Source organism: Garra rufa, chromosome 9 (genome assembly GCF_049309525.1).
Source record: "Garra rufa chromosome 9, GarRuf1.0, whole genome shotgun sequence".
Taxonomy (NCBI): Eukaryota; Metazoa; Chordata; class Actinopteri; order Cypriniformes; family Cyprinidae; genus Garra; species Garra rufa.
The window spans coordinates 22,536,253-22,560,604 of record NC_133369.1 but is presented as its reverse complement, the minus strand read 5'-3'; the positions used below and the strand labels follow the sequence as shown (position 1 = coordinate 22,560,604).

The 24,352-nt window shown below is 35.0% G+C and overlaps 1 protein-coding gene across 1 annotated transcript in view; it reads left to right on the top strand.

Annotated features, from left to right (window-relative positions):
• LOC141343180 (integrin alpha-8-like) overlaps positions 1–23,845 on the top strand; it is an 86,498-nt gene extending 62,653 nt beyond the window's left edge. Inside the window, exons 17-25 of the mRNA XM_073847782.1 lie at positions 368–447; positions 4,811–4,891; positions 6,033–6,138; positions 8,718–8,876; positions 10,531–10,644; positions 13,020–13,133; positions 14,649–14,750; positions 17,263–17,385; positions 21,139–23,845. Coding sequence (XP_073703883.1) covers positions 368–447; positions 4,811–4,891; positions 6,033–6,138; positions 8,718–8,876; positions 10,531–10,644; positions 13,020–13,133; positions 14,649–14,750; positions 17,263–17,385; positions 21,139–21,228 — 969 coding nt within the window. The 3' untranslated portion in view covers positions 21,229–23,845. The remainder of the gene's footprint in view (positions 1–367; positions 448–4,810; positions 4,892–6,032; positions 6,139–8,717; positions 8,877–10,530; positions 10,645–13,019; positions 13,134–14,648; positions 14,751–17,262; positions 17,386–21,138) is intronic.
• Positions 23,846–24,352: the final 507 nt, after the last annotated feature.

Here is a 24,352-nt window from a genome sequence, read left to right as displayed (position 1 = left end):
GCTGTACTTTAACATCATAAACTGTTTTTTGAGTGCAAAAAACGTGTTCGGTGTCGTATGAATTAACATTTGGTAAACTTATAAAATAATTTTGAATCAGGTTGATATTTCATTGATTTAGACATGTTGAGTAGACGTATAATACTTCTAGTTCAGTCATTTGCAGTGAGACTATCCAGACAGACCCCACGCTCCTCCCCCCAGCATGTAAGACAGCACAGTGTTAATTGTGGTGGGTTTTTCCTGTATGAGACACTGGGGGTAGAGCTCTATTCTGTTTTACTGAGCACTTACAGATGTCCCTTAAGCTTTTGATGTCTTCATGTTTTTTCCTTTCTTCTTTCTCTCTCTCTCTCTCTGGCTCTAGTTGTCGGTTGGTTTACGGTTTTCTGTACAGAGATTGGAAGATGCCCCTCCTACCATTGGCTTTGAGTTGCAGATACACAGGTACAGTAAATATCACCCTTCATTTCACCTGTATGCCAATTACAAATCTGCAAGTAGCTTCTTTAGTCGTCAAGTAAGCACAATGTATTCTCACAGCGATTATTTTTGACTCACACACACAATTATACACATTTCTGGCCAAATCATTGTCAACACCGAAGTCCTTACTCTCCCACTGGTCATAAATTTATTAAGTGAATAAGTATGTGCATCTGAGAAGCTGAACACATTGCTGGCTAACATTTCTGGTACCTTAACTTGTAATTTAATTTAAAGACCTCTCGCAACTACTCACTTCTATGTGTGTGTGTGAACATGGTAAGTGGTGTGTCACTTTGATGTATGTTTTAGGGGGTCATTTTGTAAGCAAGGGCCCCAAATGTTGGTCGTTAAAGAGTGAGGGCTTCAGAACAGGAAGCTGAGTGTTGATAAGATGTCCTTGGATGGGTCACAGAAAATGGATGGCATACCTAAAGAGCTCTGTTTGTCTACGTGTGGGTGTATGTAGAGAAAAATTACTATTTTGGAAAATATTGGGGGTGGGAGTAGGTTCTCTCATTTTTTGGTCATCTGTTTTGCTATTATTAGAGATGGGTCATAATGGTCTAATCATCAAATACCCAAGTAGTACACGAGTAGCCATGTTTAATGTTTTAAAGAAGTCTCTTCTGCTCACAAAGCCTGCATTTATTTGATTCAAAGTACAGGAAAAACAGTACAAATTCTAAACTAAAAAGTTAAATATATTTTAAAGTGTAATTTATTCCTGTGATTTCAAAGCTGATTTTTTTAGCGTCATTACTCCAGTCACATGGTCCTTCAGAAATCATTCTAATATTCTGATTTGCTGCTCAAAAAAAAACATTTATGTTAAAAACAGCTGAGAAGATTTTTTTCAGGTCTCTTTGATGAATAGAAAGTTCAGAAAAGCAGTATTTATCACTTTTGATTAATTTAAAGCATCCTTGCTAAATAAAAGTATTAATTTCTAATTTCTAATTTATTTAACCAAAAAAATATTATACTGACTCCAGGCTTTTGAATGGTATAAAGTATAATGTTACAAAAACTTTTTATTTCAGATAAATGCAGATCTTTGGATCATTCTGTCATCAAAGAATCCTGACAAAAATGTACTCAACTGTTTTAAATATTGATAATAATAATAAAAATGTTTCTTGAACAGCAAATCAGCATATTAGAATGATTTCTGAAGAATTATGTGACACTGAATACTGGAGAAATGATGCTGGAAATTAAGCTTTAATCACAGGAATAAATTACATTTTAAAATTATATTAAAATAGAAAGCAGTTATTTTAAATATATTACAATATTACTGCTTTTGCTGTATTTTAGATCAAATAAATGCAGGCTTGGTGAGCAGAAGAGAATACTTTAATAAACATTTAAAATCTTACTGTTCAAAAACTTTTGGCTGGTAGTGTATAAATTCTAAAAAAATCTTTCCTAAAGGGATAGTTTACCCAAAAATGAAAATTACCCCATGATTTACTCACTTTCAAGCCATCCTTGAAAATGGTGTATATGACTTTATTTTATTTATTTATTTATTTATTTATTTATTTTTCAAATTAATACAATAGAAGTTATATTAAAAATGTCATAGCTCTTCCAAACTTTATAATGGCAATGAATGGCTGTTGAGATTTTGAAGTTCAATAAAGTGCATCCATCCAGGTCCGGGTGGGTTAATAAAGGCCTCCTGAAGTAAATCAATGCATTTGGGTAATAATATATCCATATTTAAGTCTTTATAAATCATAATCTCAAGCTTTCTCTAACTGTCAAACGCACTTTCAAAAGAGACTGTGCTTGGCAGAGAATATGCTAGTCTCACAAGAACCAAGCTTTGTTTACAGCAAAGGAAAACCAGTCTCCTCTTGGCTTATATGGAAATCCACTGACATTTTTCTGCTCTGTGGAGTACTTTTTATGATGGATGGATGCGCTTTATTTTCCTCCAAAATCTCAACAACCATTCACTGCCATTATAAAGCTTGGAAGAGCCAGGACATGTTTTAATATAGCTCAGATTGTATTCGTCTGGAAAAAGCAAGTCATATACACCTAGGATGGCTTGAGGGTGAGTAAATGAAGGGGTAATTTTCATTTTTGGGAGAACTATCCCTTTAAGAACATGTAACCTGTCGATTTTGAAGTTTTGCATATCATTACATTGTGTATTTAACAGAACTCCCCACTTGGTTTGCATGTCCTTGGCCATGTTCTGTTGAGCATAGGGGTGAAGTGTATTTGTTATAATAACACTCCTCACTGTGATGTTACTCACACATACGCACAGGGAGGTTTAATGTGCACGTGTTAGTTTTGGGGTGTTGAGATGACTGCCAGGCTGCTCTCAGAGGAGGGATATTTCCCTGAGGATTTAATCACTGAACCCTAAGTCTCTCCATAGCTCAGAGCAAGGTTAGGTCAAACAGGAGGGTGAGTCTAGGGTGTGTATGTGTGTGTTTGCCTGCACATGTGAGCATGCACATGTAATATGTTTGCACTTAATTGTGTGTGCTGTATGAATGCATTAGTGGTGTGTGTCTTATCTGTTTCGGTATGTGCGTCTCTGGAGGATAGAAACATTTTCTGGTGACTAATGTTAGCCACATGTTCCTCTGCCCACTCTGATTTTTCACCTTGAGACAGAATAAGAGTGAAAGACAGAGAAGGGGGAGAGAAAACTACAGATACAAAGATAGAAGCCAGGTGTCATGCAGCAAGAAAGATTGTTTTGTCTTTCAAGTCTATTTAAGTTGTGTGTGTATGACACATGGCTCTGATGGTTGGTAATAATGGCTTTTTGTTTTTTTACTTTTTGAAAGTAATTTATGTAATTTTTAATTATAAAAACTTCAAATAATATACAATACTGTTCAAAAGTATGTGGTTGGTAAAGATGTTAAAAATCTCTTACACTCACCAAGGCTGAATTAATTTTTATCAAAAATAGAGTAAAACTGTAATATTGTGAAATTTAATTACAATTTAAAATAACTGATACATTTTAAAATGTAAACTATTCATGTGATGGCAAAGCTGAATTTTTAGCACCATTATTCACATGATCCTTCAGAAATCATTCTAATACGCTAATATACATTTATACTTATAATTTTTAAATATATACACTATATACAATATAATCACTTCTTAACAATTTAGTGTGTCCTTGTTGAACAAAAGTTCATTTCTGACTCCAAAGTTTTGATATATAAACTATAGAATTTAGTCTTTAGTATTGTTCTTTTTCTACTTCATAAATAATTTGAAGTTCATTTTATATTGCTTGGATTCTGATTCTCTCAGGATAAAAATGTAGGTTCAGGAATCAAGGTATTACATTTCCTGACTCAAGATTTAGCATTTAATAAGACTTTTAGACTTGAATGAATGAAACAGAATCTTACAAGACTTCAAAGATTTCTGCGGTTTCGTTATACCTTTCAGTCACACAGTGAGTTTTATGGCGTATAGTAAATTTATATAGTTTTTTGTGAGCCCCAGTTATTCCACAAGATCAAAGTTATAATTGTCAGACCTTTAAGTTTTATTCTGTGCAGACATCCTCTCCTTCAACTTCCTAGATTTCCTAGAATTATATATATACTTTTACAGTTTACTTATATGTTTTTAACAGCTGCATAGTTATTAAAGTGACATTTAAAGAGATAGTTCACCCAAAAATAAACATTCTAAGGTTGAACCACTGATGTTACATGGACTGTTTTAATAATATCCTTACTACCTTTCTCAGCCTTGAACATGGTTGCTGTCGTGTTGCTGTCTATGTAGGGTCAGAAAGCTCTTGGATTTGGACAGAATCTGAAATTACATCACTGGAAGGTCCGAAAAGACGTTTGATTGTGTTTGTTTATACTCTCTGGGTGAATGTTTACTTGTATAATATTTTATATTGTATAAAATGAGACAGAGGGTCGTCTGATGTACTGGTCTATTTGTGTGGCTAGCGGGAATACTGTGGTTTTTACTTCACAATGACTGACCAGACATTTGACTGGGGAACTCTAGGACAGCAACACAATCTGATGAACACAGTATTGTTCCTTCTGCATTCTCTCATCCTCGCATTCTTAAAGGACAGACATGTTCACAGAACAGATGCTGTCTGCCTCAGGCTCACACATGGATCTGTTCAATAGTCTGAGACACTGTGGGCCAGTTCACTGTGGCCAACTACAGAGCCTTACTGTCTCATAGTACACACTACATAACTCTGTTACTGACTTTATTGTAAGAGTGTTACCTTAAAGAATAGTTGCAAATGTTGCAAATTAACAATAGATTGTTTGTTTGTTTTTCTGAACAGCTCTAATAAGGACAACTCGAGAAGCGTTCCAGTGAATTTGACTCTGAGCATTGCAGCGAGAGCACAGGTGGAGATCAGAGGGTGGGTATCTCTCTTTATCTGTCTCTTTCTGTCTCACTGAGTGGAAAATGAGTCAGTCCAGTTTCAATAAAAGAACCCAGACTGCCACTGTTTGCCTGTTCAGAGATTCCTATTCACCGGACCCTTATAACTACTGATTATCAAACAGTTCTGGTAATGTAAAATATTGTTTTATCAGAAGGTCAAAGTGCATGATAAATAAGGCATATGATAGAAAATAAAACTAACTTCTGTTTTTATGAGGCTATGAATGATGTACAGTTGAGGTCAAAAGCTCCATTCTTTTGAACAGAATGGAGATGTGTACATTTTCTTATTTTGCCTAAATATAATTTTTTTTTTTCATTTAGTACTGCCCTTCAGAGGATTCTTATATGTTTCACAGAAGACAAAAGTTAAATGTACCCTGATCTTCAAATTCAAAAAGTTTTCACCCCTGGCTCTTGATGATTGGTTTTTGCTTCTGGAGCATCAATGAGTGTTTGAACCTTCTGTAATAGTTGCATATGAGTCCCTCAGTTGTCCTCAGTGTGAAAAGATGGATCTCAAAATCATACAGTCAATTGTTGAAAAGGGTTCAAATACACAAAAATGCTGGAAAACCAAAGAATTTGTGGGACATGAAGGATTTTTCTGAGGAACAGCAGGCAGTTTAACTGTTCAGGACAAACAAGGGACTCATGAACAACTATCACTAAACAAAAAAAAAACACAGCTGTGGATCATTTAGGTAACAACACAGTAAAAAAATAAAAAATGTAAACTTGTGAACAGGGTCATTTTTTTTATATAAATTCAGCTATTATTTTCTCTTGTGGACTATATGTAAACAGATTTTATGTGAAATATCTTATTCAGCTCAGTACTAAATAAACAATAACATGCATTTTATATGATCCCTCTTACTTTGGTAAAATAAATAACATTTTGCAGATTACGAAAGGGGGTGTAAACTTTTGACCTCAACTGTCTAAGCCAATAAACAGCAGTAGCTATCTCTTACTTTCACTCACCCAAATGTTTTTTTTTTCTCATTCAATATAGTGTTTCATGTGAAAATCTGTCACATTACAAAATTAAAACAGATTTTCAATGGTGTTTATTGGCAAATAATGAAAATCATCCTCTTGTTTTCCCTCAGTGTGTCTCACCCAGCTCAGGTTGTTTTGCCTTTCCCTCGATGGGAACCCAAAGAGAAACCTGTGAGAGAAGATGACGTCGGCCCTCAGGTTCAACACATATATGAGGTGCGAAATAAACAGACACAAAACAAAACATCTTGGGTAAACATGGAATGCTTCAAACACAGGATTAGAAGAAGAAAGAGAATAAAAGTACTGGAACTAACACAAATACTCCAGATCAGTAGTAATCGCTTTACATAAACAAGTCAGGCCACAACTTATCAACATATTATCGAAAGTTACATATACTGAACACACTGGGTGTAAGTGAATTTATTCCATTTCTATCTAAAATTTTATGACTCAATATTATTTTTAACAACAACCCAATTATCTCTCCAACAATAAAATCAAACACTAATCTATCATAAGAAATCTGGTACGCTTACCACAATAAACTATCCCCCGTAGAGTGGAGTGGAAAGCTATTTATTTGTTGTTTGTTTTTGTGGAGACTCTTGACCTCTTTTTGCTGCAAGAGGGCCTCACTAAACGCCATCTGTCTCGCGGCTATTAATTTTTTAATTGGCTGTAATGTTGGCCAGACGCTGTACAGATGGTTTATGTTAGAAGCAGCTTCAGCTCATGTTCGGTCCAACCGCTAAAGCTAATGCTAGCCCAGAGTGTTTGATTAAATGCTTATCAGTTGTTGTACATTCTTCTATGTTAAATAAAAATCTGATTTTGATTCATGTTATTTGTTATGGCATCAACAGCTGTCCTTTTTACTATGGTAAAAAAAAAAATTACCATAGTTTTATTATAGTAAATAATATGAATTTTAATAGTAGCCGTTTATCATTTATTGGCCATAACATGAAAATAATTATCAGCCTATTGGTATTGGCCATAATTTTCATATTGGTGCATCTCTATAAATGTTTATAAGGGAACAAACTCAATATTTTTAGAGGGAACCCTGGGTATTAAAACTTGTATGGCTTAATATAACACAAATGATGTCTCTTACTGAAATATGTAGTAGAAAACCCATGAAAGATTTACATTATTTTAAAAATCCATATAGTTTCATACATATTTTGGACTAGGGCTGTGCCATTATTTTGATGACGTCAAATGGGTGCACTCTGTGAGCTACTGGCACTACCAGTTGCTATTTTTACCGCAACACTCGGAAACATCTCGGAAATTAAAATACTGATACGATGCCACATTTTGTGGCTTTTAGTTGTATTTTCAGTCGAAGGGCAGCAAGAGGGAGAAAAGAATAGGAAGATGCCTGTGGACGAATAAAACTTCCTAAAGAAACGAGTCTTCATTCTCTCCATTTTAGCCCTGATGTCTTTGAGGCTTTTAGTAGACACCAACTACTGAAAGAGCTTACAAACGGCAGAGACAAGAAACGCTAGATGCCATCCTGGCAGGATGTAAACGTGCTAATGCTTGTAATGATGCCGCAGCCACTGAAGGAGTTTATCTGTGTCAATTTCACTCAATATCCGGGGACGTTTAGACTCCTTGTGGGGAAAAAACTATCGTATGGCATTTGATTTAAGCCTACGCTAATATCTTTTATTCCATGGAATGTCTGGATACTGGATTCTGATTGGCTGGCAGGTATGCAGTAAAACCGTTTAATGCACAGGTAGTTCCAAGTCAGTTTAATCACTGTTCTATATTAATGCGCTGCTTTAATTGATGCACGCAAACGCAGAGAGAGAGAGAGGTCGGAGATCGCATTGTGCTGCGCAGATACATAAACTTCTTGTCAGCGCTTCCACACGATTCTTATTAAAATAGCCTAGATACTAGATCGCAACATTATATTCCTCAGCAACGTCATGGTAAAACTGCTGTTTTTGAATGAATTCGTTGTTTGTAGAGAGACGCACAACATGCAGGCAGGTACGCACATATACACTCACACAACTGTCATCTCTCTCGCCTTCACTCTCTCTCTCGGTCGATCGATAATTTACTGAAACAAATGCTATAATTCATTCAAATAAATGTGATCTTACCGGACTATTTCATCTCTGTGTCTGATTTAAAGCGGGCAGAATGCTAGAGCTGCGTGTCATAACTGACGAAAATAACCGTCTTTTTTATCCATACTGTCAAATTCTGCGCTGGAAATATCAATCCTAGTTTTAACTTGTCTATAACTTTGCAAATGACCATGGAATAAGCGGGATAATCAACGGCTTGCCGTGCATTAAAGGATTTAAAATGCACTTCACGTCGGGTGGTTATTAGCCTCCACGTCGTGCATTTAAAATCCTTTAATGCACGGCAAACCTTTGATTATCCCTTACTTGCCAGCTGTAAACATTTTCAGTAGCTGTGGTCATCATATCAGTATTTTATTTTCCAAGTTGAGTAGTGCTAAAATAGCAACAGGTAGCAGCAGTAGCTCACAGAGTGCAACCATTTTTCGTCATATAAATAATGGCGCCCCCATAGTCCAAAATATGTATAAAATGTATGTGTGTAAGTCTTTTTATGGATTTTCTGCAACATATTTCAGTAAGAGACATCATTTACATTATATTAAGCCATACAAGTCTTAATACCCAGGGTTTCCTTTAATAGATTTAAATGAATTCAGTTCTTTGTTGAATTTGTTGTTGATTCATGACTTTGTTGTTGATCTCTTTTTGTATATCTCTTCCTCTTCCCAGTTACATAATAAGGGTCCAAGTTCAATAAGCAGGACTGTGTTGGAGGTGGGCTGGCCCAGCCAGTACCGTGAGGAACACCTCCTTTATGCCCTTCAGATCATTACTGATGGACCAGTTCACTGCAGTGTCAACGGCTCCCTAAACCCGCTGAAGTTAGAGGTAGAACATGCATGCAAAACTTTTTTTTTCTCTCCTTAAGTGTGACTTTCTTAAAAAGATCAAATGCCAGAAGAAAGTGTCTGCATTCACAGTTTTTTTAACAATGCTTCGGTGAAGTTGAGCCCCAACCAGATTTTTTCTTATACACAGAGCAAGTTATTCGAATTTAAGGGTTAGTTCACCCAAAAATTAAAATTCAGTCTTAATTACTCACCCTCATGTCGTTCCAAACCCGTAAGACCTTCATTCATCAAGATTATTTGATGATATCCAAGAGGTTTATGACCTTGAAACAAGCAAAATAATCAGCCAATGGGATAAGCAAAATAGTTTAGTTTTCTGCTTGAAATAATATCATTTTGCTGACCCCACTGGCAGATTATTTTGCTTGTTTTAAACCAAAACTCACTTAATTTTGACTTTTTTTTTCTGAAAACAAGACAAAAAATTTTACTTGTCTAGAAAATCCTTCTTGATTTAAGGATTTTTAGATATTTTGGCTGGAAATAAGACAAAAATTCTGAGAAAGAAAAACATTTTTTACAGTGGGGTCAAAAAGCTCTCAAATTTCATCAAAAATATCTTTAATTTATGTTTCAAAGATGAATGAAGGTCTTACGTGTTTGTAACAACTTGAGGGTGAGTAATTAATGACAGATTTTGGAGTGAATTATCCTTTAGTGTTTCTTTCTCCATCTGCATCACTTCTCTCTCTTGTCTGTGTTCCTTGCTGTCATAAATCTCAGGTTTCTGTGTTTTTACTAATGAGCCTCAAATAAATGTAAAACTATGTCTGCTGAGTCCTGCTTGTTTTAGATCGGAGAGTGTTGGACTAATTCTGAGTCCTCTGCTCTCTAGACTAGACTTTATTATCGCTGTTCAGATTTCATGTGCAGTCATTATGAAGCGTCACATCGTCCTCATGAAGTTTCTGTGCCTTGTAACTGATCTGCGTTCACGCTGAGTTCAGAATTTTAACCACCTGGACTGATTTATAAGAGCTCTTCTCCTGTGAACTTTAGAGGAGAGAGTTTTGGCCCAAAGTTTTGGCCAAGAACTTTGTCTGTCTCTCTGGCCAAATTCACACAGTGACAAACACAAGAATAGAAATAGAAAACCATTAGGAAATAAGTAAGTTTAAGTACTAAAATGACTAAACCTAACTATATGTGACCCTGGACCACAAAAACAGTCATAAGTAGCATGGGTATATTTGTAGCAATAGCCAACAATACACTGTATGGGTTAAAATTATTAATTTTTCTTTTATGCTAAACATCATTAGGATTTTAGGTAAAGATCATGTTCCATGAAGATATTTTGTAAATTTCCTACCATAAATATATCAAAACTTTTTTGATTAGTAATATGCATTGCTAAGAACTTCATTTGTACAACTTTAAATGTGATTTTCTTCAATATTATTTTGCACCCTCAGATTCCAGATTTTAATAGTTGTATCTCGGCCAAATATTGTCCTATCCTAACAAACCATGCATCAATGGAAAGCTTATTTCAGCTTTCAGATTATGTATAAATCTCAATATCATAAAATTGACCCTTATGACTGGTTTTGTGGTCCAGGGTCACATATTATAACTAATATTATTTTTTTATTTCCTCTCCTATCTCTGTCCTTCTCCTGCACGCTTAGACTTCTACTCTTCAAGACACTCCTGAATTACTGGGCTTTCTAAGGAACAGCAGTGGTCCGACTCGCCATAGACGATCTGTTTCTACAGCCCAGAGTTACAACAGCAAGATACTGGTACACACACACCACACACAACTCTTACACTCCCAACAGTACCACAAACACTCACACAAACCTCCTGAAGCGCATGGCTGCACACCCTGTGGGAACAGCCTCATATATGTGACAGATAGACTCTTATGTTGAACTTGACGTGTTATGGGGACCTGTGCTGACCTCAAAGGCTTAGTTCACCTGTAAATCTCATAACAGGTCATTCATATAATGCTTATTGTCTTGCTCTCTCGAAGTGTCTCTTTAGGGGGTTTGTATGTGTATGCATTGACCAGCTGGTTTTGATTATCATAGTCCATCGCACCTCAGGCAATGAGATAAGGAAGGGCAGAGGTCATGTCCTATAAACATACAGTTGACATAGATACTTCATACGTACACACCATCACTCATCTCTTTAAATGTGACAACAAAAAAATCACACAAAATCAAGTGTGAGGCTTTCAAGACACAGCACATCTATAGAGGTACAACAAGGTGAAAATGTTTATATTTTACACTTTTATAATTCAGTACTTTGTTATTATTACAAACAGTATTGTCAGCAAACAAATTTAAGTATTAGGTTGATTTGAAAATGTCTTAATTTGATGACTAAAAATCTTACAAAATCTTACAAAATTGTTAAATTCTAGAATTTATTTAGATTTTAAAGATTATACATTTTTAATGTAACAGAAAGAGATATGAGACAAAATTTCAGTTGCAAGCAAAATCATTCAACCTCCTTTACCTGCAAGGCATTTTGCTACAGAGACAAATTCTTTATGAAAACAATTCAACAAAGGCATCAGTAAACTATTGGAAAACGTTTATTAATACACATTTGAGTTATTCTGAAAATGTAATATTAATGAATAATAAAAAAAAATCTAATTTGCTCTAAACAGTCATGTTCAAAATTATTCAACCACCAAAAGTCAAATTTGATGCAGAATCTTTTATTTTCTTTATAACCTCCAAAATGCTGCCTGTATAGGCCCTTAAAACTTCTGTCACCGCTCTACTGCAATCTTGGCCCATTCCTCACTTGAAAAAGCTTTAAGATCACTGATAATCTTTGGTTTTCACATTGCCACTGCTTTCTTCAAATTCTACCAAATCTGAAGACTGAGCAAACCACTCAAGAACATTCTATGACCAAACCCTGAACCAAGCTTAAGAAGATTTGAATGTTTACTTTGGGATGGTTGTCCTGCAGGAAAGTCCATTGATCAACAGCTTCAGTCTTTGCACCAAAGGCATCATAATTCTTTCCAAAATGGCCTGATATGTCAAAGAATTCATGATGTCCTTTATACAGTCCTAATTTCCTCTTCCTGCAACAGTAAAACACCCTCATAACAGGACTGGCCCACCTCTGTGTTTGACCATAGAGATGGTGTTCTTCTGCTTATAAGCTTTGCATCTTTTGCACCAGACATACCGCTGATCCATAGGTCCAAAAAGATCCCGTTTGGTCAATTCACTCCATAAAACATTCTTCCAGAACTACACAGGTCTATCCAAATCAATTTTAACATGTTCAAGTCTGCCTTTTTGTTCTTCTTGGTCAAGAGTGGTATTCTGCAAGATGCCCCAACATGAAGGCCAAGGAAATGTTTTTCCTCCTTTTGTTGGGTCATCTCGCAAGTCTTTGGCTGTACATTGCAGGTTATTCTCAGTTGCTCTGATCAAACATTTTTATGATATTGTGCTTTTTTGTTCAACACCCTCAATGTTTTTTTTTTTTGGTACAACACATTTTAAACTAAGGAATAAGGCTGCCAGCTGTGTCTCTAGAAACTTTAGAAATCTTCATGTAGCCTTAGACTTGCTTTAGTGATACAATAACATCGAGACCGATCGAGGTGCTTGACAAGATATTTGCTCTGATTCTTGTGAGGGGAAATGTGGGGATAAAAAACCTGTATTGTAAACCAGGCATTAGACTTTAAGTAATAAAACTATTTCTTCTCTATAGCTTTTGTGAGAGCTTGGCTGACTTATTTGTTACTCAACTTCAGCACATGCATGTGTAACAGCCCAAGCTAATTCTGTTTCTAAAGACTTTATTGTGTTTTAAGAACATTGTGTTCCCTACCATAAAAATAAGTGACTTAAAAACAGCAATGTTGGAATAGGGGTTGAATAATTATGACATAGTTGTGTTATTTAAAAAAAAAAATTGTGTAACTTAAAGACATTACATTGTATTTTGATATTATCGCTTTTACTATGCCAGTAAACTGTTGTAGGTGTAATTTTTATAAAATCCTGGTTCTTCAGAAAAACTTGTATTTGTAAAGTACTGTAGTCTCTGAGGGGTTGAATAGTTTTGAGTGCAGCTGTAGATCTCAACTCTTTTTCTCTCATTGTGTGTGTGTTTGTGATAGAACTGCTCAAATATCAACTGTCTGATGGTGGAGTGTGTTGTGGATCGCTTGGATCGAGGGCAAAGCGCAGTGATCAAGTTCAGATCTCGACTCTGGGCTCACACCTTCTTACAGGTACTTTTATCACACAAATATCCTTGCATTTCTTGCTAATTGATCAAGGAAGTTTTGTTGGTTAACCTTGTTAAAAGGATAGTCCACTCAAAAATGAAAACTAATAATAATTTACTCATCCTCATGTCATTTCTTTCCCAAAGTTCTTAAAACATCTTTTGTGTTCCACAGAAGAAAAAAGATGCATACAATGAGGCATTGGATCTAAAACAACACTAAAAACAGAACACCAAAACATACTTTAAAATATGTTATTTATAGAGTTTGGAGCAAAATGAGTGTGAATAAATGATGACAGAATTTTCATTTTTGGGTGAACTGTCCATTTAGGAAACCAGCATCCAAAGCACAATATCTGCTAGATAAAGTGAATGTAATTACAGAGAATGATGCAGCATGGAATCTACTGTAGTGTATAAACATTCACAAACTGTCACAGTGTTTTCAGATGTTATCTTCACGGTATCCCTGTAAAGTCCAGCTGGTGATTTTCACTTCTTAAATCACTGTATGATCAAAGGCTCTTACTAAGCTGCGTTTACACTGACTGTGATTTGCAGCAACAAACCGACCAGCAGTAATTCATTTTCAATAAAAGCTGGCAACATGAGCGAACATGGCTGATGCAAGAAAGTTTAGCAAAGTTCAGCTTTATGCAAATACGCTACAACATAACCCTTATGTTATTCCAAACCTATACGACTGTCTTTCTTCTGTAGAACTCAAAAATGTGACCCTGGACCACAAACCCAGTCTTAAGTAACGCGGGTATATTTGTAGCAATAGTCAAAAATACATTGTATGGGTCAAAATTATATATTTTTCTTTTATGCCAAAAATCATTCGGATATTAAGTAAAGATCATGTTCCATGAAGATATTTTGTAAATTTCCTATGGTAAATACATCAAAACTTAATTTTTGATTAGTAATATGCATTGCTAAGAACTTCATTTGAACAACTTTAAAACTTTTTTGCACCCTCACATTCCAGATTTTCAAATGGTTGTATCTCGGCCAAATCAAACTGTTGTGTCACCCTCGGACATTAGGTTAGTGTCACAGAAAATGACATCACCAGTCTAGTTAGACACCTTAAAACACCTAATTCACGTGACATCATAAACCCTGACATCGTCAAAACAAGCTGTCTTTCTTCTTATGTCCAGAGGAACATCTACAGAAACCAGACACGTGTATGAGAGCACGTACATGGGTGTGTCTGCAGGACAGTAGTGCTCTATCGTGTGTGTGGGGGGGGGGTTAGTGATCCTAGTGTGCAGGAAGTACTTTAAGTTTTTATTTTGCTGCTCTTTTGAACCCCCGCTTCACGTAAGCCTCGTCCATGCTGAAGCCATTACAACTCTGTCAGCCCTGTCAGACACCCACCATGTGCGTCCTGTTAATGTTAATCTGACATTTTCCTCTTCTGCAAAGGGTTGGCCTTTATACCGCTCGCTCCGAGATGTTTCCATGTGTGTTGTATTTACACTAATCCATTGCTTTCCTCTGGCAGAGACGGAATGACCACTACACGCTCAACTCCACTGTGTCCTTTCAAGTGATGGCCATGCCTTATCGGATCAAAGCCGATTCACTCCCACACCAGAGCAAATCAGTGAGTATTCTAGTGTGTGGGTGCAGATTGAGGAAAGAGGAAAACAACAGAGGAAACGGAAAAGAGAACATGGATTAGAGTGAGAGAAACAAAGATTCTTGACTGAGTGTTAAGATTGACTAAACGCAGCCTGTTTCAGTCTGTTTAGCTTCGATAAGGAGGGTAAAGGGAGATTATGGAGTGGTTTGAAGTATGGGAGTTTCTAACATTTCTGTTATTTGCCGTCTGGCAGTTATTCCTATTTAGAAGAGAGTGGAGATATAGAACATCAGGAGCAAATGTTACGAATCAGATTTGATCTCTCAGGCGGTTTACACTAGTGCATTTTCGTTTTAAAACACCTAACTTTTGCTACGGTTACGCCTGTCATTTACACTACTCTGGCATTTTCGGCCCTCAAAAACTGAGATTTTCGAAAATGCTGCAGACCCCGTTTTAGTTTGAAAACTCCAGGATTGCGTTTGAGTGTAAACGGACCAAAACAGAGACTTTTGAAAACCATCATGCTTATTGTTGTACCCATAGATTTGTATAGGTAGATGCATTATTCAACCGCTCTAAGCACATAGATGTGTCCTCCATCTAAATAATAGGGCATCTACCTATACATATCTATAGTTGTACCTGCATGAATTTCGGTTGTGTAGTGTAGACGGAGATTGTTTCTGATCATTTTCCGTCGTTATTAAATGAAAACGCACTAGTATAAACAGGGCCTCAGTTTCCACAACAGCACCAAGATTCAGTGTTTCGGAATGTACTCTACAGTTAAAAAGTTTTTTAAATTTGAATTTAGTACACATTAAATTTATTAAAAGTTACAGTAAAGGCATTATACTTATTACATAAGATTTCTATTTTTAATAAATGCTGTTCTTTTGAATTTCTATTCATTAAAAAAATACTTTAAAATACGACAAAATGTATCACAGTTTCAAAAAAATATATTAGATTTATTTCTAAAGCACACAGACTAGAGTAATGGCTGCTGAAAATTCTGATTTACCATCACAGGGATAAATTATATTTTAAAATTGGACATATTACCATAGTATTACTAGGGCCCTATGAAATCTGTTTTATTTATTTTTTTGCCCAAATTCAATAAAAAAAATTTCCCAGGTTTCTTTTTTTTTTTTTTTGGCGTTTTAATTTTTCTGTATTTAGGGCACTACGAAATCCATTTTATTCTTTTCCAAATTCAATTTTTTCCATTTTCATTTTTCTGTATTTAAAACCCTATAAAATCCTTAATATTTTTCTCAAAATTCTGTTTTATTTTTTTCCAAATTTTGTTTTTTTTCCATTTTATTTTTTCTGTATTTATGGCCTTATGAAATCAATTTTTTTCGGCCCCAAATTTTATTATTGTTTTTCTAAATTCTGTTTTACATTTTTCTGTTTTTGGGCTCTATGAAATCCATTTTATTTTCTTTACAAATTCAATTTTATTTTTTTCCAAATTAAGTATTTTCTATTTATTTGTTCTGTATTTAGGGTCCTGTGAAATCCATTTTATTTTTTTACAAATTCCATATAAATTTTTCTGTATTTAGGGCCCTATGAAATCCGTTTTATTTATTTATTTATTTTTTTTTCAAAATTTTGTTTTTGTCCATTTTATTTGTTCTGTATTTATGGCCCTATGAAATCCTCTTTTTTTCTCAAATTCCATTTTATTTTTTTTACACATTTAGTTTTTTCCATTTTATTTGTTCTGTATTTAGGGCCCTGTGAAATTCGTTTATTTTTGTCCAAATTCCATTTTAATTTTTCTGTATTTAGGGCCCTATGAAATCTGTTTTATTTATTTTTTTACAAATTCTGTTTTATTTTTTTACAAATTCAATTTTTCTCATTCATTTTATCTGTATTTAGAGCCCTATGAAATCTGTTGTATTCTTTTATAGATTCTGTTTTTTTTTGTTTTTTGTTTTTTTTTACAAATTTAGTTTTTTCCATTTTATTTTTTCTGTACTTATGGTAAATAGGGTAAGTAATATTTCTGGTAAATTCAAAATCAGCATATTTCAGTAAAAAATGTAAAGTAAAAAATGTGCACCACTCATTCAAACATACATAGAACATACAGGATTCATATTTAACGAAAATCACAGGACATTACCATGGTATTTTTGACATGTATCATTGAAGTACCATTTAAATACAATGATGTGATCACTATACGCTGTTACCACCAGTAAGGCTCTTTGTGTACAAACAACATTAGGGATTTTAAGCTATGAGCTTAAAACATAACACTACTTTCCTCTCTCTGTGTGTGTGTGTGTACTATATAAAACTGACAGAAAAGAAAAGAAATGAAATATTAACAATAAACAAAGCTTTCTGAAAGAGCTTCTGTTACATTTAGTTGTAAAACGAGACAGAGATGAGAGGCGATAAGGGAAATCAAGCTATCAAACTGATTTATGCATGCTAATATCGTAGCTACATCAGTGATAATAAAATATTAATGACCTCTGTGTTTGTGTGCGCTTGTGTTTTAAAGATCGGCACATTTGTGGTGTGGGCCATTCCCGACGTTTCTTTTGCCATTCCCCTGTGGGTCATAATTCTGGCTATACTGCTGGGACTACTAGTGCTGGCTATGCTTAGCCTAGCAATGTGGAAGGTAGGTCAACCTAACACACAAACACTCAAACACACAATCTGACCACCACCATCTCTAAACATGATGCTGTCATGAATACAATAATCATCAGACAGAAAACTGATAATAAACAAGCCGTGTTTCATATCAAGCACACAGCACTGAGGCTTATTAATGCATGAACATGCTGGATGAAGCCAAGCTCACATTATCTAGGTATGTTAGTTTAACTTCAAACTGGCACTGTGCTTTAGTCCGAATAAAACTGAACTGTTAAAGTTGACATAAACGGCATTTCTGTTGATTCTGGCTGGCAGAGGAAATGCATGCTCTCTGAGTGTTTCATGTATATGTTGGCATTAGTCTTGAAGAACAGCAAAATGCGTCTGTCTGTGCTTCAGTGAAATAACAAAACAAAGGAACTACAGGGGGTAGAGAAAGATGGCTGATAGAGATAAAGTGAGAAGGAGATGGTGGAGGAAGTAGAAGAGGGGGTTGGAGGAAGTGAAGTGAAAAGAGGTATGGGGAACATTGAGGAACTTGATGAAAATTGGCAAATCAGATTAACAGATAAAGGAGAGAGAGAGATAGGGAATGCTGTTGCAGTTGGGCAGTAATGAGCCATTTGTGATGTTATCAGTGTTTTGTCTGCAGGCCTGTTCTCAGGCTCTTGATTGGGTCCCTATGGAGGAGACCTGCCCTAATTGGCTAGCGTGTACTAACACACACATATGCACTAAACACACCGAAGAGTGACGAGTGTGCGTGGGTGCAGGAGAGGAAAATATCAATCAGATGCTGTGAGGGGGCTTTTAGAGCAGCTGTGGCTCTAGATTTAAGTTTAACACAGGCCATTATATGTTTTATAGATAGTGTCATATATAATGGATTAGAAAAGTGAGGAAAATGTGGATGTGTTTTACTGAGTATACAATGTAATGGCTAATGGCCCCCTCTTGTGGTGAAATGGGTTGTTGGTAAGGTATTAATAAACTTTTTTTTTTTTATCAACATTATGAATTAATATATAAAATCTATTTGTGTGTGTGTGTGTGTGTGTGTGTGTGTGTGTGTGTGTGTGTGTGTGTGTGTGTGTGTGTGTGTGTGTTTTAAATATCTGAGATTTAAGTTTTTATATCTCAAAACTTTTTTTTTTACATTTTATGCAATAGTTATGTTATCAGTGAAAAATAAATATAATTAGGGATGCACCGATCCTTATCGGCCGATCATGCTTGCGCGTTTTGTCAGTAAAGCCGGTTCTGTAATCAGCGGTAAATGCCATCAGGTGCGTGATTTCACGTTGAGCCGTATATACTACACACAGCCGTTGTTTACCGACGAGCTGCGCAAATCAATGTTCATTATCAGTGTGAATGTGCGCAGCTCGTCAGTGAACAACGGCTGTGTGTAGTATATACGGCTCAACGTGAAATCACGCACCTGATGGCATTTACCGCTGATTACAGAACCGGCTTTACTGACAATGATCAATGACAATGATCGGCCGATACGGATCGGTGCATTCCTAAATATAATGTATATTTTGTGTATATAATAACAATGTTCATTTTTATACATTTATTATTATTTATTTGGTTTTACATCATAATTGTTCTTTCTTCTGTTTTCCATTTATTTCCAGGTTAAAATTAGATTTTGTGTGTATGCACTGAATAAAAAAGAAAAGTAAATTGCGACTTTTTATCACACACTTGTGTAGATATAACTTGCAATTCTGAGAAATGAAGTCAGAATTGCGTGATATAAACTTACAAATCTGACTTTTTTCGCAATTGTGAGGAAGTCAGAATTGTGAGTTTATATCACGCAATTCTGACTTAATAACTTGCAATTACGAGTTTATATCACAATAATGAGAAAAAAAAAGTCAAAATTGCAAGATATAAACTCGCAATTGTGAGAAAAAGTCAGAATTGAGAGATACAAGCTCACATTTGCTAGAAAAAGTCAAAATTGCAGGTAATTTCTCGCAATTATGTTTATATCACTCAGTTATGAAAAAAGTCAGAATTGTGAGTTTATATTATGCAATTCTGACTTAATTGTGAGTTTATATCTCACAACTATGATAAAAAAAAGTTAAAATTGCGAGATATAAACTTGTAATTGCGAGAAACAAGTCAAAATTGTGAGATACAAACTCACATTTGAGAGAAAAAGTGAATTGCAAGTATTTATCTCACAATTCTGACTTCATTTCTCGCAATTGTGAGTTTATATTATGTAATTCTGACTTTATAACTCACAATTGTCAGTCTGTATCTCACAATCATGAGAAAAAAGTCAGAATTGCAAGATATAAACTCGCAATTTCAAGAAAAAGTCAAAATTGTGAGATGCAAACTCGCATTTGCGAGAAAAAGTGAGAATTGCGAGTTTTTATCTCACAATTATGAGTTTCTATCACGCAATTATCAGAAAAAGTAAGAATTGTGAGTTTATATCAAGCTTAATTCTTAATTAATAACTCGCAATTGCGACTTTATATCTCACCATTATGACACAAAAAGTCAGAATTGTGAGATATAAACTCGCAATTGCAAGAAAAAAGTAAAAAAAATGAATTGAAAGTTTTTATCTCGCAATTCTGACTTAATTTCTTGCAATTGTGAGTTTATATCATGTAATTCTGACTTTATCACTCGCAAATGTGAGTTTATATCACACAATTATGAGAAAAAAATCTGATTTGCAAGATATAAAGTCACAATTGCAAGTAAAAAGTTAGAATTGTGAGATACCAACTTGCATTTGTGAGAAAAATGAGAATTGCACGTTTTTAATCCAGCAATTCTGACTTAATTTCTCTCAATTGTGAGTTTATATTATGCAGTTCTGACTTTATAACTCGCAATTGTGTGAAAAAGTGAGAATTGTGAGTTTATATCAAGCAATTCTGACTTTATAACTTGCAATTGCGAGTTTATATGTCACCATTATGAGACAAAAGTCTGAATTGTAAGATATAAACAGAGATACAAACTCGCATTTGCGAGAAAAATGAGGATTGCAAGTTTTTAATCTCGCAATTCTGACTTTATTTTTGTAATAGTGAGTTTGTATCACGCAATTATGAGAAAAAGTGAGAATTGTGAGTCTATATCACACCATTATGAGGGAAAAAAGTCAGAATTATAAGATACAAACTCACTTTTGTGAGAAAAAGTCAGAATTGCGCAATTTTGAGTTTATATCTCACAATTCTGCGAAAAGAGTCAGAATTGTAATATAAAAAGTTGCAGTAACTTTTTTTTATTCAGTGGTGGAAATGGGCTGAGTTATGATGTTATATTATAATTAATGATAGTAGTATGATAATATATATATATATATATATATATATATATATATATATATACCCATGTATTATGAAATCATAAAAACTGATGTATAAAAAATAAGTGTTGTAAAGGTGCATTCATTTATGCCAGCTGCCCATATAGATGTCAATGAAAGTGCTTATTATGATTACTGCCCTGCTGTTTATCCCAAAACATTTTTAATTTTAAAGGAAATTATATCCATTCAATCAGCATATCCATAAATAGATCTGATTGCAGAGTGAAACTCTGGTCTTAAACGGGCGATTGTTTTCAGCCTCTGAGAGCACATCTGTGCAAGTGTTTTAGAAGACAAAACATCGGAAGAAATGAATAATGTCTGTTATCCCAGGGATCATATTCTCATCATCTGTTCTGCTTCTTTTTTTTTTTCCTCACTCGTCTCGTCCCACCTGCTGTCCTTCTTCAGTGCGGCTTTTTCGATCGGGCGCGGCCACCCAAAGACGACGACGTGTCGGACCGCGAGCAGCTGACCGCAGAAAAATCCACAGACGCATGAGAGCAGAACAGATGACAAGTACAAATAAAGAGGTCATGGGATGACGAATCACCGTGAAGAGAGTGGAGGAGCTGTGTCCGAAGGTTTCGGTATCTTTGTAGAAGACTACAGATCCAAGCCTGTAAATAAACTACAGCTCTCACACTGGACTGCGATCTGTGAGCTGGGCCACAGTACCACTCCAAAACATTTCTAAAGCTTTATTTAAAATGACGGAAGAGCAAGAACTCTAGACGTTGCACTCTGATAGAGCTGCAATATCCACAGGATCCAAAGAGACACAAGCCAATGCAAGACTACAGGCTGTTTAATACAATCCCAAAAGTTAGGATCTCACTGTCTGATTGACTCCATCGATTTACATTGAAGCACAGGGATGATTTCTGACACTATATTGTTTAACATTATCAGTGGAACTTCCTATCATCTCGATCACCAGCTCAGCACAAGATCTGGATCATTCCACACTATACTTCACATTGGCCACATACACACTGCAGCTAAATATGAATTCACTCCTCTTTTAAGAAGTTTTCAGTTTTATATTTGAATATCAAACTTTTCATGTTTACACCAGAGAGATTATTACATAACTGTGGCAGTCTCAGGAGTGACTCCTGTTTTGTACACACACACAAAACAATAATTTAGGTGATTTACACCCACACTTGTATATAGTTGTCATAATTCCCAAAACTTTGCAGTGTGTGTGTGGCTATTTTTAACAGAATGTTTCAAAACAGCACATAGAATGTCACATAATGTATGCAAATAACTGATGTCACCTACAATACATTTGAGGTCAAAAGTTTACACCCCCCTTTCAGAATCTGCAAAATGTTAATTATTTTACCAAAATAAGAGGAATCATACAAAATGCATGTTGCTGTTTATTTAGTACTGACCTGAATAAGATATTTCACATAGAAGTTGTTTACAAGAGAAAATAATAAAAGTTTTAAAAAGTTTACATCCCCTTGATTCTTAATACTGCTTTGTTACAAGAGTTAAACTGCCTGCTGTTCTTCAGAAAAATCCTTAAGGTCCCACAAATTCTTTGGTTTTCCAGCATTTTTGTGTGTTTAACCCCTTTCTAACAATGACTGTATGGTTTTGAGATTAATCTTTTCACACTGAGGACAACTGAGGGACTCATATGCAACTATTACAGAAGGTTCAAATGCTCACTGATGCTCCAGAAGGAAAACCATGCATTAAAACCGGGGGGTGAAAACATTTTTAAGTTGAAGATCAGGGTAAATGTAACTTATTTTGTCTTCTGGGAAACATGTAACTATCTTTTGTAGCCTCTGAAGGGCAGTACTAATTGAAAAAATATAATATTTAGGCAAAATAAGAAAAATGTACACATCTTTATTCTGTTCAAAAGCATTGTCTCTTAATGCATCATTTTCCCTTCTGTAATAGTTGCATGGTCCCTCACTGTGAAAAGAAGGATCTCAAAGTCATGATTTTGGGTTCAAATACACAAAAAGGCTGGAAAACCAAAGAATTTGTGGGACCTGAAGGATTTTTCCGAAGAGCAGTGGGCTGTTTAACTGTTCCGGACAAACAAGGGACTCATGAACAACTATCACTGAACAAAACTTTTGATGGTGTGGATCATTCAGGTAACAACACAATATTAAGAATCAAAGGGATGTAAACTTTTGAACAGGATCATTTTTAATAAATTCAACTATTATTTTCTCTTGTGGACTATTTGTAAACATCTTTTATGTTAAATATCTTATTCAGTTCAGTACTAAATAAACTATAACATGCATTTTGTTTGATTCCTCTTATTTTGGAAAGGGGGTGTAAACTTTTGACCTCACCTGTATGTACTGCTTTGTGTATTGTCATAAAATTATTGTTAATGATGGTGTAGCTGTCAATTCTGTGATCTGGCTAGAATCTTTATTCTTACCAGGCTGGTCTGTTTTGGTCTGTCATCTTGTTTCACATGCCTTGTCAATGATTGTACTGATTACACATTGAAGCTTGTAAAAGAATTGCTCACCAAGTACAAAGATGGGGGTGGGGGGGTGTGAACAGATATAAATTATATGTGCAATAATGGGACATTTTTGAGTTGATAATTTGTGTGTACACTGGCTCCAAAATGTTTAAAACCTGAGGTTCAGGTTGTTTTGTATATAAAGTTAAAATGCTTATTTGTCAGGCTGATAGGCTGACATGAATATTTCTTTTCCAAATTAAAGGGAACAACAATATTTTGTCTTTCAACACTCTAAATGCATAGACAGATAATATTAGATGAAGTGAGCAGCACATTTATTTCATCTGTTAGGATTTTTTTCACAGACTGCTGCTCTAACATGTTGCATTCAGAGCATGTTGATGTCAAAATTTATTTTTTTTCTGGTTTCACGTGGATTTTTAGCTTAATCAGTGCCCACCAATGTCTTCCAGTACATATGGACTGTTCATACAAAAACTGTTTTAAAATAATCCTAAAGTCATAATGAAACCATGTCTTGTCATATTTTCTCCTCTGGAAGGACAATCAGTTCATGATTGATGTATTTTGATGTGCACCCCCTGTCTATTTTAAGTTTACACATGTCTGAAATTAAAATGGAATTTGAAATTACTCCTTATGTTTCTGTATTATATATTTAAATTGTATACAAAGTGAGGCAGAATTTTCAAATGCATTTGCAGGAAAGATGGAAATACAGCATATTTAACAACTGAGAAAAAACTATGACTGTTCTTAGTTTTGATTCTTACATTTATTTTAGTCATTCCTTATTTTTTACGCTATGTGTTTAAGAGCTATTCGCTTGTTAATTAAAGGCAATGTATGTCATTTTCGCTACTAGAGAGGGTTTGCACTTATGTCATGGTGTGGTCAGTTATCTGGATACACGGCCATATTGGCAATACTGGGATGTAAACAACAGCATGGATTGCACGGTTAATGTCCTACTGAATACGCTGTTCTGCTCATTTATGCTGTCTAAACCATGAAACAATGTGTGAAAGCTGCTAAATCATATAGGACTATATATAGGAAAAGATATAGGAAAGGGCGCAATATTTTTACAAGCTTATTAAAGATATTAGCCTCATATTTCAGACTGGCATGGCCAGTAAA